General features: G+C 43.5%; 1 protein-coding gene across 2 annotated transcripts in view; it reads right to left on the bottom strand.

Annotated features, from left to right (window-relative positions):
- Positions 1 to 17,779, bottom strand: part of PDS5B (PDS5 cohesin associated factor B) — a 268,672-nt gene that overhangs the window by 43,652 nt on the left and 207,241 nt on the right. For both annotated transcript variants that reach the window (XM_077810153.1, XM_077810163.1), the window contains exons 23-24: positions 16,332 to 16,468; positions 3,187 to 3,310 (exon numbers count right to left, since the gene is read on the bottom strand). In XM_077810153.1, coding sequence (XP_077666279.1) covers positions 3,187 to 3,310; positions 16,332 to 16,468 — 261 coding nt within the window. The remainder of the gene's footprint in view (positions 1 to 3,186; positions 3,311 to 16,331; positions 16,469 to 17,779) is intronic.

Genomic DNA, 17,779 nt, shown 5'->3' with positions numbered 1-17,779 from the left:
AAAACAGATTTTCAGGCCACTGAAAAAGGACCTGACAAACTCCATCTCCCTGCCTAACTTCAGCTTTCTACATCTCCTGCTTAATCAAGAGATGGCCAACAAAAGTTTACAAATATTTTTACAATGGCAAAAGATATCCTCCCCTTTAGTCTTGGTTCCTGTAAAGTAGCTATACAATAACCTAGTTTCAATCACTAGAACTATAACATGAACATTCATACATTATCTATTAAACAGTGCAAAATTAATTCAGCAATGGACAACAAACGGTGCGTAATTAGTGCACTAAACGCAGAGAGCACAAAATGTTATAACAAGATACAGTTTCAAAAATATACCACAACCAGCACAGGAGCGCTGTGACTGTCTGAAGTACTGCTAGGTGAAAGACCATAGAACAGAAAGTAGACCATAACAGAGGGGGGAAAAATAACCTTTCCACTTTTAGAATATTGCCTGAAAATTAATCTATGAAGCACCATTGGGCTGTGGCTTTGTCAGTTGGCATCCTCACCTGTGACCAGAATCAACTGATGCCAGTAAGCAAAGGATGAGAATTAAAGAGGGATGGGTCTGAATGTCTAACATTAAGAAATGAGCTCCGATACCAAAGGGTTACTCGAAACATATATGTGTACAAAAGTCTGAACTGGAATATATGGAATTGACACCCAGGTATAGCTTTTTATTCCATCTAGGTGATATAGATTGCTGTTCCATTGAGCATCAGTAGTAGTGCCTTGGAATGTGACTTGGTTAACAAGTTTGCAGAATGATTCTATGCACAGGGGAAGATGCATAGCAGGCACAGACGTGGGAATGTGAGAAAAATAAAGGTGACATGAAGGCTGGAACCAGTGAGAGAGTGGAAGTGGTGAGGAAAGAATGCAGACGGCCTATCGCAGGGGTGGGCAAACTTTTTGGCCTGAGGGCCACATCTGGGAATAGAAATTGTATGGCATACCATGAATGCTCACAAAATTGGGGTTGAGGGCTCTGGGGTAAGGAGAGACTGAGGGCTCTTTTGGGGATGCAGGCTCTGGGGTAAGGCCAGAAAAGAGGAGTTCAGGGTGCGGGAGGGGGCTCCAGGCTGGGGCGGGGTGCAGGCTCTGGGGTGGGGCTGGGGAGTTTGGGGTGTAGGAAGGTGCTGCAGTCTGGGACCGAGGGATGTGGAGGGGCATCGGGGCTGTGGAAAAGGGTGGGGATGCTCAGGGGTGCAGGCTCCGGGCAGCGCTTACCTCAAGTGGCTCCCAGAAACAGCAACCATGACCCGCTTCCGGCTCCTATGTGAAGCCAAGGCCAGGCGGCTCTGCACACTGCCCCATCCGCAGGTGCTGCCCCTGCGGCTCCCATTGGCCGCAGTTCCCAGCCAATGGGAGCTGCGGGGGTGGTGCTTTGGGCGGGGGCAGCATGCAGTGCGGAGCTCCGTGTCTGCCCCTACACATTGGAGCGGGGCCATGCCGCTGCTCCCGCGAGCCATGTGGAGCGGCCCCCAACCCTGCTCCCCGGCTGGAGCGCTGACTGGGGCCATGCCACAGCATATCTAACCAAAAAGGTTGGCCAAATCCCTTTCCTGAACAAGGTTTATAGCAATGAAGATCATGTATTCTTGTTTTATACACAACTTTGTTTTTTGTTCTATTTTTTAAAAATTAATATATTAAACTTTCGTTAGGTCCTTAGTTGTGTATTTTCTGTTTGTTGTCATTCCAATTAGTGCCATTGCTACTTTCCTTTTAGTGCTTTAGTAGATTTTAAATATTAACTCTGTGCTAAGGACTCAAACATATATCTCAACTGCAGGCCCATCTGCTGTGCAGTCTGTCATACCTCTCTCAGTCTCTCTCATATATATTATCTTGGATGGCACGCCACTCTCTCAGGCTCAGTATAGCCAAAACCAAGTGATACGGTTGTTTTTGACTCTCTTCTTTTCCCTGTGGTCTGGTATGTAACCAAAGCCTGTCACTTTGTCCTCTACACATTTTAAAGTCCTCAAGACAGTGTTGAAAACAGGACACTGGACTTGATGCACCAGGATGGCTTATCTCATGTTTCCCCCTTCCTTCCAGTGCCAGTAGCCAAAATTTGTCCATGTCTTAATCATCTTCCTCCTTGACTAAAGTTCCTCCAGTCTTCTAGATACTCAATTGTCCCCAGTCTATCAAAAACCCTGGTTGTTGGTTTGATCCTCATTTCATTGTGTATCACCTCCTTTTCCTTGCTTTTAAAATCCTACATCATTCACCACCTACCTCCCAATAGGTCAGGGGTGGGCAAACTGTGGCCCCTCGGGCCAGATCTGGCCCACCAGCCATTTTAATCCAGCCCTCGAGCTCCCACTGGGGAGTGGGGTCTAGGGCTTGCCCTGATCCAGAACTCCAGCCAGAGAGCAGGGTTGGGTGCCGCTCATGCAGCTCCTGGAATGCCATATTATGTCCAATTCAGACTTTAAACTCCTGGAGGCAGAGAGCTGTACACTTTAACTGTGAAGAGCCATGAACATATACAGCACTGAATAAATACTAGAAAACTAAAAGCAGGGGAGGTAGAGTTGAGAAATCATACTCTCTAGCCCGAGACTGAACGTCCACACTGCAATTAAACAGCCCCGTAGCCCGAATCAGCTGACACAGGCCAGCAGCAGTTGTTTAATTGCAATGTAGACATACCCTTAAGATCTGCAGGATGAGAGCTTTTTCCTGCAGACCACAAAACAAGTCAATATCACAAACTGAACTTTGCATGGCTCATAAGAACCAAAGATCTCTCTAAAAATCACCATACCCCAGAGTATCTCTCTTACATTACTACTTCAGCATTAAAATAAATTTGTTATCTAGCTGAAGTATGGCAAATAGATACTAGAAAAATCTTTTAGTTGCAATGAATATCAATTTTGTAATGCTCGTTCCACTGCTCTTACTATTAGACCACATTCCTTTATTACTTTTAGTTCCTAGTAACATTCATCATTTCAACATAATAAAAAACCCTGAATTTTCAGGATCATAAGAAACAAATTTAAAATTGAGAACAAGTTAGAATTGCAATCTGAATATTGAGAATGACTCTTCAAATTAATATTCTTAGTGACCTGAAGCCTTAGATTATTAGCATACATATTAGCTGATTCAGACAGGCACACATACACTCCTCTCTCTTCCCTCCACCCCATTTCCTTACATTAACGGCTAATGCACACAGCTGGTATTGTTCTAATGTGATGATTTCATGGTAACAAGGTTCCTGTGCCAGCTTCACAACAGCACTAGCAGCAGCCAGCCTCAGACGAGACATATCGGGTTTACTGAAAAACAAGCACAGAGGTAGATGGGTTAAATTAGTGCAAAATTATTTAATTATCTATGTCATGGAATCACATCCCTCAAGTTTGAAACAATTTTTCTCCATCATGCTGAAAAATGGCTCAGGTGGAACAGGGAGGAATTTGCATGGCCTTTGCTTTCTGTATGCAAAATAATTATGTAAGTAACTGAAAAGTAAAATTAGAACCTTGTGAATTAATACTTCTCATGGAATCTCTACCCATCTAGAAGTTTACATAGTACCTCTGCTAACCTTGTGTTATTTGCTGTATGAAAGGAATTAGTTTCCAGATTCAGGACAGCATAATCACAGCCTACTTAGGGTACACCTATACACTTTGGCACATTTTCCCCAAGGGAATTAATGTCCTTTCTGATTTCCTCAAAGAGTTTCACATGAGGAAATGGTTGCAGTTTGCCTTATCATAATGCCTATGTATTAACGGATGTAGGACAATATGCATCATGTCCTCGTATATATACACTAGGGCTACTGAAATCTCAGTATAAGGGCTAAAACATACCAGATCCCTTTATCTAGCTTTATAGGAGAAGGAGAGTCAAACCAATTATCTCTCAATATTTTAGGAGTACCAGTAATTGGTTTACATGCTCCTCTAACTAGGCATCTGCTATTTTCCAAATATGGTTGGATTTTTGGTACATTGGGTGATGCTGTATTGACAAAGAGATCATAATAGTATCAAATAGTTTCCTCATCTTATCTTTGCAAATTGGTATTGACCCAATCTATATAAACTTAATCAGCAGTGCACAGAAGCCAGAATAAGATCAGGGCCCAACTGTGTTAGAGATTATACAAACACATGATAAGAGACAGTCCCAGCCCTTAAGAGTTCACAATCTGAATTAAAACAAGCCACAAGTGGCTGTAATAAGCAAATGAATTAAGAATGTGGGGGGGGGGGGTAATAGGGGAAAGGGCCATGGGGATGAGGCTAACAGCAATCACACATGGGGTATTATACAGGAGAAGGCACTGTAAACAGAAATATGAGGATTTAAGAAAGGGGCTCTGATATAAGCCATATTTTTGAAACTGCAGCAAAGTGAGACCAAATGGGTAGATAAGTTGTGGAACTGGAGTACTCAGTCTTAATTTTGTGAAGTTCTCTGTTGTACATAATCTAAAGACATGTCTTGGAAGCACTTGTAAAAATCAATGGCTTATAAACTTCAATGTGAACTGACATTTTCTCTCATTCCACAGACTAATATTTAAGTATGTCAAAAAGAAATCCTCTTCTGAATGCACAGCGTGTAAATGCAAGTTGTCTAACCCTCTCAACTTCTTCCAAGTCACATGGAGCTAAAGGATTCCTCTGAACAAAACAAACTCTTTCGCAATATTGGGTATCAAGCTGGAGCCCGGAGGCAGCATTATGCCTGAATCTATAAAGCAATAGCAGCCACTGAATGAATGATATATTTTTCTTTCATCCAACTGTTGGTTTTCCCCTGCTAGTTTCACTTTTCTGTAGGCCTTCATTCTAGATCAATGTAGATGGCATGGCCTTCAATATTCTTATTTCCAACGTGCAGTTTTATGAGGGGTAGCTTTTGGGACCTACTGCCAGTCAGATCTCCAGCCCCACTGAATTACTCTTCAAATAGATTCTTGCCCTAGTATCAGTATTCTTAACGGCTATTTGCAGCAGCTGGTGTCCTGTGGTACTGCAATATCCTAGTGCTCTTTTCACAAATACTTAAGCAATACTGTATTTTTACATTTCATGCTTTCTTTAGATCAAAATAAAAACAGCGTGGTGTGGCAGCTTTAACTTAAATTGTTTTAGTTTAGCCTATTTCAATTTAGTCTCAAGCTTTTCCAAAGAAATATTTAAATTTAAAAGGATATTATCATCAAGGTGAATAAGCCAAAAATGTCATCTGTACACGTGCTAACATTGTATGCATAAAGGAGTACAGTTGCTATGTAGAAGATTTACCTGGAAGCTAAAAAAAATAAAGCACTGCAGCCAACTATCCAAAGAAACTATCTCTGAGAGAAATATCTTAGCAGTTGCAGTCTATCAAGTTTCTTCAGCCAACTGCCCCATGGTTTAAATGGGAGATGGTTAGTGCCAAAGTGTTTTCCATGTGGTGCTCTGACTGGAACCCAGTTCATACCTACATATGACCAAGTCTGGACGTCGCATACTTTCAGAGCATGCTGCAAGGCCCATTTTCCCTATCTTGTCTGTAAAGAAGTGGGGCTGTATAGGTGTATAAGTGAGAAGAGGGGGGATAGAAATCTGGGGGGGATAGAAATCTTATTTATGGTGGATGGGAGGTTCTCTTTCCAAGATAGGGACATTCTTGAGGAAGGTGACTGAGGAGGAAACTGACTTCAGTCGCAGAGTGTATGCATATTCTGGATGGATACTGTGAACCTGACAGCCGTGTCTGATACAGTTCAAGACCCATCTGGAGAGCCGCTGGGCTGATATTACTGTGCCTTTAGACCTATTTGCAATAGAAAGAAAGAACCTAGGAGATTTCCTAAAAGCCTTTGTCCTGTCCAGGTAGAAGGCCACAGCTCTCTTAACATCTAGCATGTGAAATATGGCCTCTCTGTTATTGTGGTGAGGCTTAACATAAAATGTCGGGACGTGAATCGGTTGATTTATGTGAAAAGATGAGGTCACTTTGGACATGACCTTTGGGTGTGGCCTGAGAGTAACCTTTTTGTGAAAGAAGACTAATAGGGGAGTGCGCCCACAAGCATCGTTATCTCCCCTATTCGCCTTGCCGAGGTGAGGGCAACTAGAAATGCGGACTTCATTGACGGGTTTGTGAGCGAACAGGTGGCCATAAGTTCAAAGACCAGTGCAGTCAGGCTCTTTGAAACTAAGTTCAGGTCCCATGTTGAGATGGGATATATGGGTTGGGGAAAGAGGTTTGCTATACCCTTCAGGAACCTCTTTGTATGAGGTGTGAGAAAACTGAGTATCCCTCTGTTTGTTGATGGAAAGTCACTAGGGCCGCCAGGGTTACTTTGAGTGAACTGAGAGAGAGCCCTGACTTATTGAGAGTCCGTATGTAGTCGTAACATAGCAGGGAGAGTAACAGATGCCAGGGTAATTTGCCTGGAATTGCACCTAACTTGAAACCTGGTCCACTTTTCTAGGTAATTACGAAAGGGAGCTGATTTCCTACTGTTTATTAACACTTCCTGGAACAGGAGCTCTGTGTGTGTTGGAACCATGAAGGAGCCAGGCTTTGAGCTGGAGTATCCATAGGTTCAGATGGAAAATGCGTACTTTGTTCTGCAACAAAAGGTAAGAATTGAGTTGAAGAGGGATTTGTGGACACACTGCCAGCTGTGACAGGTACGAATACCATGAGTGTCTTGACCAGGTGGAAGCAATCACTATGTCGTTTGCTTTTTCTCTTTTTATTTTTAAAAGGACCTTCAAGAGCAGAGGGAACGGGCGAAGCCGTATAGAAAGCCCTCATCCCATGGAAGAAGGAGAGCATCCCCTAACAAGTGCTGTCCAAAGCCTGTCCTGGAGCAGTAACATGGGCATTTCTTGTTCAGGTAAGTGTCAAAGAAATCTATCATCAGTGTCCCTCATTGACAGAATATGCTGTGAAATACAGTTGGGCTCATTTCCCACTCGTGGTCATGTGAGAACTTGCAACTGAGACAGTCTGCTGTTGTGTTCTCCACTCCCGGTAGATACGCCGCTGATATTACAAAATTGTGGGAAATGCACCAGTTCCATGGTTTTAATGCTTTTGCGCAGAGGGCAGATGATCTGGCATCTCACTGGATGATTTATGCAGTACATGCATGCAATGTTGTCTGTCATGACTTTCATGTGTGTACCTCTGATCAGTGGAAGAAAGCAAGCACAAGCATTCCTGACCGCTCTGAGTTCAAGGGGGTTGATATGGAGAGTTGCCTCCGTGGGTGACCATTTGCTGTGAATCATGAGGTTGTTGAGATGGGCAGTCTATGAGGGATATATCCATAGTGAGAAGTCTCAGGGGAAAGGGGGAACGGTGTAAACGGGAGGCCTGTGCAAATGTCTGCCAGGTCTTTCCACCAATCCAGGGAGTGTTTGACCCTAGAAGGCATAGAGAGAGGTGTGTTTAAACAGTTTTTGTTTGGCTTGAAAACCGAGGTGAACCACATCTACAGGCACCGCATGTGAAGTCTGGCATGAGATATTACGAACGTGCCAGCCGCCATGTGCCCCAGAAACTGGAGGCAATGTCTGGTTGATGTTTGAGAGCTGGTTTGCATTGTCCCTAAAAGCATGGTCAGGCTGTGAAATCTGTGCTGTGGAAGGAGTGCCCTTGCTTGCAGTGAATAGAGATGGGCCCCTACAAATTCCAAGCATTGTATTGAAGTTAGGGACGATTTTTGGACGTTGATTTGTAGACCCAGTTTCATAAATAGGTCCATAGTTCCATGGGTGGGCCGTAGAGCTTTTTCAAAGGAGCAGGCCCTGAAGAGACAGTTGTCTAAGTATGGGTAGATGATGATCCTGAGTATGTAGGTGGGACAGCATTACGGAGAGGACCTTGGAGAATACTGTGAGAGCCAATGAGAGGCCAAAAGGGAGTACTCTGAACTTGTAATGGTCCTGACCCGGAGTAAATGGGAGGAATCATCTGTGGGACAGCAGGACTGATATGTGGAAATACGTGCCCTAGAGAGTGAGGGCCGAGAACCAATCTCCCATTCCAAAGACGGAACAGGGATGCTACTTATGCGACCACATTGAATTTTTGAGCCTTGATGTATTTATTCAATGCTTCGAGGTCCCGTATGGGTCTCCCACCTCCCCTTTTCCTGGAGATCAGAAAATATTGAGAGTAAAACCCTTTTCCCCAGAGATGAAGTGGTTCTATGGCTCCTAGACAGAGGAGGTGATCTGTCTCCTGTTGTAACAGTCTCTTTTGAGAAGGGTCCCTGAAGAGGGACAGGGAAGGGAGGTTGGGGGGAAAGGAAAGAGGTGAAGTGGACCAAATACCCATGGGAGATCATTTCCAAAACCCATCTGCTGGATGTTGTGTGTTCCCAGTAGGGGAAGAACAGACTAATGCAGCATCCAAAGGGATGCGAGGGGTTGGAAAGTGGCAGCTGTTGTTGAAGGGAGTGATCTCCTGGTGTCTTGACCAAGGCATCAAAACTGATGTTTTGAGGTGGAAGATTGCGATGCTGAGGATTGAGGGCCTGATGGTTTGCACCTCTGAAACTTGGAGCTTTTTCTCTATGGTTCGTAATAGTGTTGTGGTGGGAATTGTGTTGTACACAGTTTGTGATTAAGGGGAGGTCTTAGACAGTCATCTGAACCTCCTTCAGGAAACCTGAAATATGCAACCACAAAGCTCATCACATCACGACTGTTGATGTGGCTGATACAGCAGTCCGTCCCATCTGAAGTGCTGTCTGGAGCATTGTTTTGGCCACCGACTACCCCTCGTTGATAATGGCTTGGAATTGTTCTCATTGTGACTTCACTAGATTATCAATAAAGGCATTGAATTTGGCATGGTTCATATGGTCATATCTTGCTGCTAGGGCCTGGTAGTTTGCAATTATGAATTGCAAAGTAGCAGAAGAGTAGGCCTGCCTCCCAAATAAATCAAGGTGCTTTCAATCCCAATCCTAAGAGGTGGATTTGGAATGATGTTAGCGGCCACAGAAGTTCACTCCGTTAATCACAATGGAATTAGGCAGAGGGTGGGAGAAAAGAAATTCCATGTCCTGGGGGTGTATGTGGGTGTGTACACACATAGTACTTTTTATCAGCCCTTTTACATGTCGGTGTGGCCAATGCTGACATTTGCCATATGAGCTAGTTGTATCCAAAAGGGCCTTGCTGATTCATAGATTCATAGATTCATAGATATTTAGGTCAGAAGGGACCATTATGATCATCTAGTCTGACCTCCTGCACAACGCAGGCCACAGAATTTCACCCACCACTCTTACAAAAAAAACCTCACACCTATATCTGTGCTATTGAAGTCCTCAAATTGTAGTTTAAAGGCCTCAAGGAGCAGAGAATCCTCCAGCAAGTGACCCGTGCCCCATGCTACAGAGGAAGGCGAAAAACCTCCAGGGCCTCTTCCAATCTGCCCTGGAGGAAAATTCCTTCCCGACCCCAAATATGGCGATCAGCTAAACCCTGAGCATATGGGCAAGATTCATCAGCCAGATACTACAGAAAATTCTTTCCCAGGTAACTTGGACCTTACCCCATCTAAAACCCATCACAGGCCATTGGGCCTGTTTACCATGAATATTTAATTACCAAAACCATGTTATCCCATCATACCATCTCCTCCATAAACTTATCGAGTTTAATCTTAAAGCAAGATAGATCTTTTGCCCCCACTACTTCCCTCGGAAGGCTATTCCAAAACTTCACTCCTCTGATGGTTAGAAACCTTCGTCTAATTTCTAATCTAAATTTCCTAGTGGCCAGTTTATATCCATTTGTTCTTGTGTCCACATTGGTACTGAGTTTAAATAATTCCTCTCCCTCTCTGGTATTTATCCCTCTGATATATTTATAGAGAGCAATCATATCTCCCCTCAGCCTTCTTTTAGTTAGGCTAAACAAGCCAAGCTCCCTGAGTCTCCTTTCATAAGACAAGTTTTCCATTCCTCGGATCATCCTAGTAGCCCTTCTCTGTACCTGTTCCAGTTTGAATTCATCCTTCTTAAACATGGGAGACCAGAACTGCACACAGTACTCCAGGTGAGGTCTCACCAGTGCCTTATATAACGGTACTAAAACCTCCTTATCCCTACTGGAAATACCTCTCCTGATGCATCCCAAGACGACATTAGCTTTTTTCACAGCCATATCACATTGGCAGCTCATAGTCATCCTATGATCAACCAATACTCCAAGGTCCTTTTCCTCCTCCGTTACTTCTAGTTGATGCGTCCCTAGCTTATAACTAAAATTCTTGTTATTAATCCCTAAATGCATGACCTTACACTTCTCACTATTAAATTTCATCCTATTCCTATTACTCCAGTTTACAAGGTCATCCAGATCCTCCTGTAGGGTATCCCTGTCCTTCTCTAAATTAGCAATACCTCCCAGCTTTGTATCATCTGCAAACTTTATTAGCACACTCCCACTTTTTGTGCCCAGGTCAGTAATAAAAAGATTAAATAAGATTGGTCCCAAAACCGATCCCTGAGGAACTCCACTGGTAACCTCCCTCCAACTTGACAGTTCACCTTTCAGTAGGACCCGTTGTAGTCTCCCCTTTAACCAATTCCCTATCCACCTTTCAATATTCCTATTGATGCCCATCTTATCCAATTTAACTAATAATTCCCCATGTGGCACCGTATCAAACGCCTTACTAAAATCTAAGTAAATTAGATCCACTGCGTTTCCTTTATCTAAAAAATCTGTTACTTTCTCAAAGAAGGAGATCAGGTTGGTTTGGCACGATCTACCTTTTGTAAAACCATGTTGTATTTTGTCCCAATTACCATTGACTTCAATGTCCTTAACTACCTTCTCCTTCAAAATTTTTTCCAAGACCTTGCATACTACAGATGTTAAACTAACAGGCCTATAATTACTTGGATCACTTTTTTTCCCTTTCTTAAAAATAGGAACTATGTTAGCAATCCTCCAATCATACGGTACAACCCCTGAGTTTACAGATTCATTAAAAATTCTTGCTAATGGGCTTGCAATTTCTTGTGCCAATTCTTTTAATATTCTTGGATGAAGATTATCTGGGCCCCCCGATTTAGTCCCATTAAGCTGTTTGAGTTTCGCTTCTACCTCAGATATGGTGATGTCTACCTCCATATCCTCATTCCCATTTATCATGCTACCATTATCCCTAAGATCCTCTTTAGTCTTATTAAAGACTGAGGCAAAGTATTTGTTTAGATATTGGGCCATGCCTAGATTATCCTTGACCTCCACTCCATCCTCAGTTTTTAGCGGTCCCACTTCTTCTTTCTTTGTTTTCTTCCTATTTATATGACTATAGAACCTTTTACTATTGGTTTTAATTCCCTTTGCAAGGTCCAACTCTACTTGACTTTTAGCCTGTCTCACTTTATCCCTACATATTCTGACCTCAATAAGGTAGCTTGCCTTACTGATCCCTCCCTTCTTCCACTCCCTATATGCTTTCTGCTTTTTCTTAATTACCTCTCTAAGATGCTTGCTCATCCAGCTTGGTCTACAACTCCTGCCTATGAATTTTTTCCCCTTTCTTGGGATGCAGGCTTCCGATAGCTTCTGCAGCTTTAATTTAAAATAATCCAAGGCCTCCTCTACCTTTAAACCCATAAATTCTTCAGTCCAATCCACTTCCCTAACTAATTTCCTTAATTTTTGAAAGTCAGCCCTTTTGAAATCAAAAACCTTAGTTGCAGATTTATTTTTGTTAATCCTTCCATTCAGTTTGAACTGAATTAGCTCATGATCACTTGAGCCAAGATTATCCCCTACAACCATTTCCTCTATGAGGTCCTCATTACTCACCAAGACCAAATCTAAAATAGCATCCCCTCTAGTCGGTTCAGCAACTACTTGCTGAAGGAATCCATCAGCTATCGCATCTAGGAAAATCTGAGCCCTATTATTATTACTAGCACTCGTCCTCCAGTCTATATCTGGGAAGTTAAAGTCTCCCATGATCACACAGTTTCCATTAGTATTTACTTTATTAAAAACATTAAAAAGGGCTCTATCCATATCCAAATTAGATCCCGGCGGTCTATAGCACACCCCAAGCACTATCCCAGGGGAGGCTCTAATAGTTTTCTTCCCCAATTTAATTTTTGCCCAGACAGACTCAGTCATATCCATTTCATCGCTTCTTATTTCTTTACATTCTATCTCATCATTGATATACAGTGCTACTCCACCACCTTTACCTTTATTTCGGTCTTTCCTAAACAGCACATACCCTTCAATACCTGTAGCCCAGTCATGACTACTATTCCACCAGGTCTCTGTTATACCTATAATATCTGGTTTCACTTCCTGCACCAGTAACTCTAGTTCCTCCATTTTGTTACCTAGGCTCCTTGCATTAGTGTACAAACATCTTAATTTTTGCTGTTTAGCCTCACTCACATTCTGTACCCTATTAGGCACGGTTATTTTACTACCAGTATAACCTATTAGACTTGTATCTACACTGCCCTTCCTCCTACCTACAGCTGTATCCACTCTTACTTCATTTTCTTTCCACTCTATGCTTAATTCTGGCGTGGAGATTACCTGGACATCTCCCAACCATCTCCCCCAAATTCCTAGTTTAAAGCTCTCTTAATCAGTTGTGCCAGCCTCCATCCTAGAAGTCTATTTCCTTCCCTACTCAGATGAAGTCCATCCCGAGAGAACTGTCCCCTATCCATGAATGCCTCCCAATGGCCATACATCCCAAAGCCCTCCTTATAGCACCACTGCCTAAGCCATCTATTGATAGTCATAATCTTGTCACACCTTTGTTGCCCTTCTCTAGGAACAGGCAGAATCCCACTAAAGATCACCTGAGCCTCAATTTCCTTAAGCGTCCTCCCCAGCCTAGCATAGTCTCCCTTAATACTTTCCAGCGAGAATCTAGCCGTATCATTTGTTCCCACATGAAGGATAATTAGGGGATTCTTTCCCGCTCCCTTTAGAATCCTTTTCAACCTCAGGTCTACATCCCGTATCTTAGCACCCGGAAGACAGCACACCCTCCTATTTTCTGGATCAGCTCTGGTTACAGGCCTATCTATTCTTCTCAGTAAAGAGTCCCCAATCACATAGACCTGCCTTTTCCTAGTGACTGTGCTATTCTCCAGTCTATCCCCTGTTCCCTCTGGCTGCAAGTTCTTTCCATTCCCATTCTCCCTTGTAATCCTTTTTAACCCATCCTGTATCCTCCTGGGGCTCATATTTGGTGTAATCTCCATTAACTCCTCCCCTTTTCCTATAGGACTAACCTCTCTTCTCTTCTTCCTTGCCCTGTCACCTTCAGTGACTACCTGCTGAGCCCCTTCCTCATTTTCCAACTCTGCAAACCTATTCTTAAGCTCTATTTCTCCTTCACTAGCCCGTCTTTTCCTCTGCCTAGTTCTTTTAGTCACATGCTTCCACTGACCACTTTCCTCACCCAGTCTCCCCTCAGAATTCCCTAGTCCTGCTTCCATCTGCAAGTCTGAGCTTTTCCCTTCAGATACCTCATGTCTTTGCTCCATAATCTGCTCAAACCCCTTCCTAAACTCTACCAGACTTTCCACCTGCATCTCCAAACCTCGGATCTTTTCCTCCATCAGCTCTATCAGACGGCACTTCATGCAGACAAAACTCTTACCAGGTGCCCCCTCCAGGATCATGTACATACCACAGCTTCCACATCCAGTCATCTTCATTGTGTCTTCTGCTACATGGGTCACTCCCACTGCCACCTCTGTATCTGTCATATCCTTCCCACCTAAATCCTGTTAATCTGGGAAACACAAACCACACCAAAACACCACCACCCACAGCAAAACCAAACCCAACACAAGCACCGCAAGACAAACTCCCCTTTCAAACTCCCACTCAAACTCCCCTGTTTACAGCTCTGTTTGCTGGCTCCTGTGCCGCTGCAGCTGTCTGTGCCGCTGATAGGGAGGGCTATCCTCAAGGAGGAGGATGTATGTAAAATATTTAGCAGCTTATGGTGACTGTGTTACCGCCTCTACTGGTATTTGCCACCCTCTTCACAAGGTCTTGGAAGAGCTTAAAATTGTCTGCCACAGATAACGAAGGGGGCATAAACATCTCTTCTGGAGGGGAGGAAGAGATGTTAGAATGTGGTGTAACATCCTCCTCAAGTCCCACTTCCTGCTCCTCCAGGATCTCCTCAGGAGTTGCTGAGGCTCTAGATGCGGTGGTTGTAGTAGAATGCCTCAGAGTCTCTCAGTACGTGACACCAGACACCCGGGAAGGCATGATGCCTAGAGGCCACCCGTGGATCCCAGCAGGGCCACTGGGAAAGGCATGGGAGGCTGAGCCCATGGATGGTCATGGTAGCAAGAAGTAGTGATGAAAGAGAACCTCCTCCTGGTCACTGTCCAAATCTCCACTGAAAAGTGGTGGAGCTGACATGGAAACTGGAGGTGCACAGCTCGGTGCTGGTGGTAAGCCTTCGGCCCGAGATTTGCTCAGTACCAGGGCTGTGGTACCAAGTAGAGGAGACTCTGGTGCCTCAGGTACCATAAGGTTCTTAGAGAATCTAAACTCCTGGGGTGCCACAGTAATATCTACCATCAGTGGTTGTTGGTGTTGAGTTGCTGGTGCCAAAGGGACTGGAGACCTTGGCCGCAGCAAGTGGTCTGATGATGGCTGCCTTGCAGTTGCCTGTGCCGCGGGCTTCTGTAGCAGAGCCGTCTGCCCAGAGGTGGTACAGTCTACGTCCCTGTCCCTGACCAGCAGTACCGCTGCTTTGGTGCCTGGGCCCACAGGGTCCTCAGGCTTACCAAAGGTGTCTATTGCAGAGGTCCCACCCAATCTGTGAGTACTGTGTTTACACGCTTTTGATACCCAGGAGACTGAATATGCTGGGTGGCAGCTGGGCTCCCAGCAGGGAGCTCACTGCTGAGTGAGAGCCCGGGTTGCAGCTTGGCTCCCAGCAGGGAGCTCAGTGCTGAGTGAGAGCCCGGGCTCTCAGCCCTCAACATTGTCCCTGTTAAGTCGATGCAAGCGCTCCTGGTGAAGGCACAGACAGAAGGAGGGTAGTGGGGACATGGAAAACCACAGTAATTACTGAAGTGACTGTTTGTCGACTTAAGTCTACTTAAATTTGTAGTGTAGGCATGCCCTAAGAAAAAAATAAAAGCACTAAAAACCAGATAACACCACATTTCTGAATAAGTAAAGTATCTGTGAACGGACTGCTAATCACTCCATCTCTAGCCAGGGGTGGCTGAAAAGGAACTGAGTGAGATTCTCCCCTCAAGGCAGAGCACGAGGACATGAGCGTGCATGTGGGGGCCGAATGGACACTGCTACAAAGATTTCCGATCAGAAGCGTAGGAACGCACATATGCCTAAAGTGGAGCATGCAGGAATGCTACTCGAAGAAGAATTACTACTACTTAATTCCTTCACGGACTGACTTCTATTTATGGGTCTTGTGATAGTATTTAAATTTAAGAGTGTTATGATTATTTGCAAGTTATACTGAAATGGAATTCTCAGCTTGAGTGCAGTGACTTTAAAGTTAATACATAACTACAAAATGCTCTATTTTGCAATTCCCTACCCTCTGGATTGGTTTGGTGTTTGATTTGCATAATGATTGTACAGTCATTTGACTATATACCAAACATGGAAATCTCTTTATTCTGACTACTGTAATCCCTCTCTTCTCCCCATTAGTTTCTGTAAACAGAATTTTCAGCGTTTGCCAAGAACAATGATGGTGAACTCAGCTCCTCACTTATACTTGAAGGAAGATTAAGAAGTTTGCACAAAAATAAACATTAGCAGTCAAAGCAAATGGGCTAACAGCCAGATGAAACAAACTGTTAAAAAGCTAATCTTCTTTACTTATTTCCCCCCTCCTCTTCATCCTTATCTCCTTTTCTAAAAGGCAGAGTGCCTTCAACTAGCCATAAAGTGCACCACAAGGTAAAGATTTTTTTAAATTTTTTTGTTTAAAGTCAGTTTAGAAGGAGAAAAAGGAGAAATTGTGCAATTTTTCCTTTCAGTATGAAAAGTAGTTCAGAATGGAAGGATGAGAGAAAAAGTAGAGGAAAAAGCATAACAACTTTTTACTATGATTTTGCACTATATTTATAGTAACAAAATAACTTTGAAGTTCTCTGGAACTTCTTTTATCCGGGAATATAAAGTATAACATATATCGATACATCCTAAATGCCCTTAAATTCTTCTCCATACAATGCACATTGCCCCTTCTAAGTTACTGAAACTGTTGAGCAATTGTACTGTCCAACTGGATGGTTGCACTTAATTGCCGATGGCTTACCTAATTTTTCCCTGTTCTGTCAAGTCTCCATCACTGTGCAATATTGTTGTTAGCAATCTCAGAGTAGAGGTTCCTGATTTACTGTGGTTATTCTTCATTCCTAGCAACCATCGAACCATCATCTTCATGGCCTGGATCTGAAAGAAATGTTCACAAGTAATACGTTAATTGCACTCTGCAAACAAAATTTTGAAATAATCTCTACAGTAGCCTAATCATTTAGCAATATAATCTTCTCAAATGCTTTAGTTAGGTAGAGAACATATTCCTCACAAGCATGTGACACATGCATTCATCATCATTGCAACATGCATAGTTCCTAAAATTTCTGAAATGTAAATAAACCTTACTAGTTTTCACGAAATAAAGCAATTTTTCATTGAAAGGTACAATAACAAAATTATACAACATTTACTATTGTAAGTAAACATCTGCTACAGAACATGGCTAATCAAGCCTTCTACCACAAACATTCACATCCGCTGTCCTGTGACACCACATAATATTTATTTTGAAATAGGTGATAAAAGTATTACTATTAAACTTTGGAACTCACAGGACAACCAATATAAATAATCCAATCATCATTTATTTTGTTTTTATGCATATGAAGAGCAGAATTAATATCTTATTTGTGCATAGAGATCTAAGATGTTGAGCAGATTCCCACACTGTTGTCCCTCTTGCTGCTCCTATGATGTCACTATAGTTTTCCCTTTTCCTCCCTCACTACATATTTAGCCCTCTGTTAAAATCACTTTTTTTTATACCTATCTGTGGGATTTTGTCACCTGCCCCCTTTGAACCTAGTTTAAAGCCCTCATCCCTAGGTTGGTGAGTCAGTGTGTGAAGATATTCTTCCCCTTCTTGGTCAGATGGACCCCATCTCTTCCCAGGAGTCGTCCTCTTCAGAACAGGACCCCATGGTCAAAGAAACCAAAGCCCCTCTGTAGGCAACATCTGTGCAGCCACGCACTTATCTCCAGGATGCACGTGTCCCTGAATTGGCCCTTACCCTCAACCAGGAGGATGGACTGAACTGCCACTTTTGCTCCCAAATCCTTCACTCTCACTCCCAGAGCCCTGTAGTCCTGCTGAGGGTCCTACGTGGCAGTATAATCAGCACCCATGTGGGTGAACAGCACGGGACAGCAATCAGAGGGACAGATGAATAAATACATAAATAAATTTGTTAGTCTCTAAGGTGCCACAAGTACTCCTTTTGCAGTTACAGACTAACACGGCTGCTACTCTGAAACCTGTCAAGATGAGCCTCAGCATCCTTTCTATAACATCTTCAATTTGGGCTCTAAGCAGACAGCACACCTCCTGGGATATCATGTCTACTGTCAGAGACCACAAGCAGCCAGCCTCCTCCCCACAGAGCAGCCAGTTCTCCTCTTTCCCCTGGTGCTCCTGTAGTCATCTGTAGCTCGCTAGCATACTCC

Source organism: Eretmochelys imbricata, chromosome 1 (assembly GCF_965152235.1).
Source record: "Eretmochelys imbricata isolate rEreImb1 chromosome 1, rEreImb1.hap1, whole genome shotgun sequence".
In the NCBI taxonomy this organism is placed as follows: domain Eukaryota; kingdom Metazoa; phylum Chordata; order Testudines; family Cheloniidae; genus Eretmochelys; species Eretmochelys imbricata.
The sequence above is the reverse complement of the archived record's forward strand: the minus strand, read 5'-3'. Positions and strand labels throughout refer to the sequence as shown.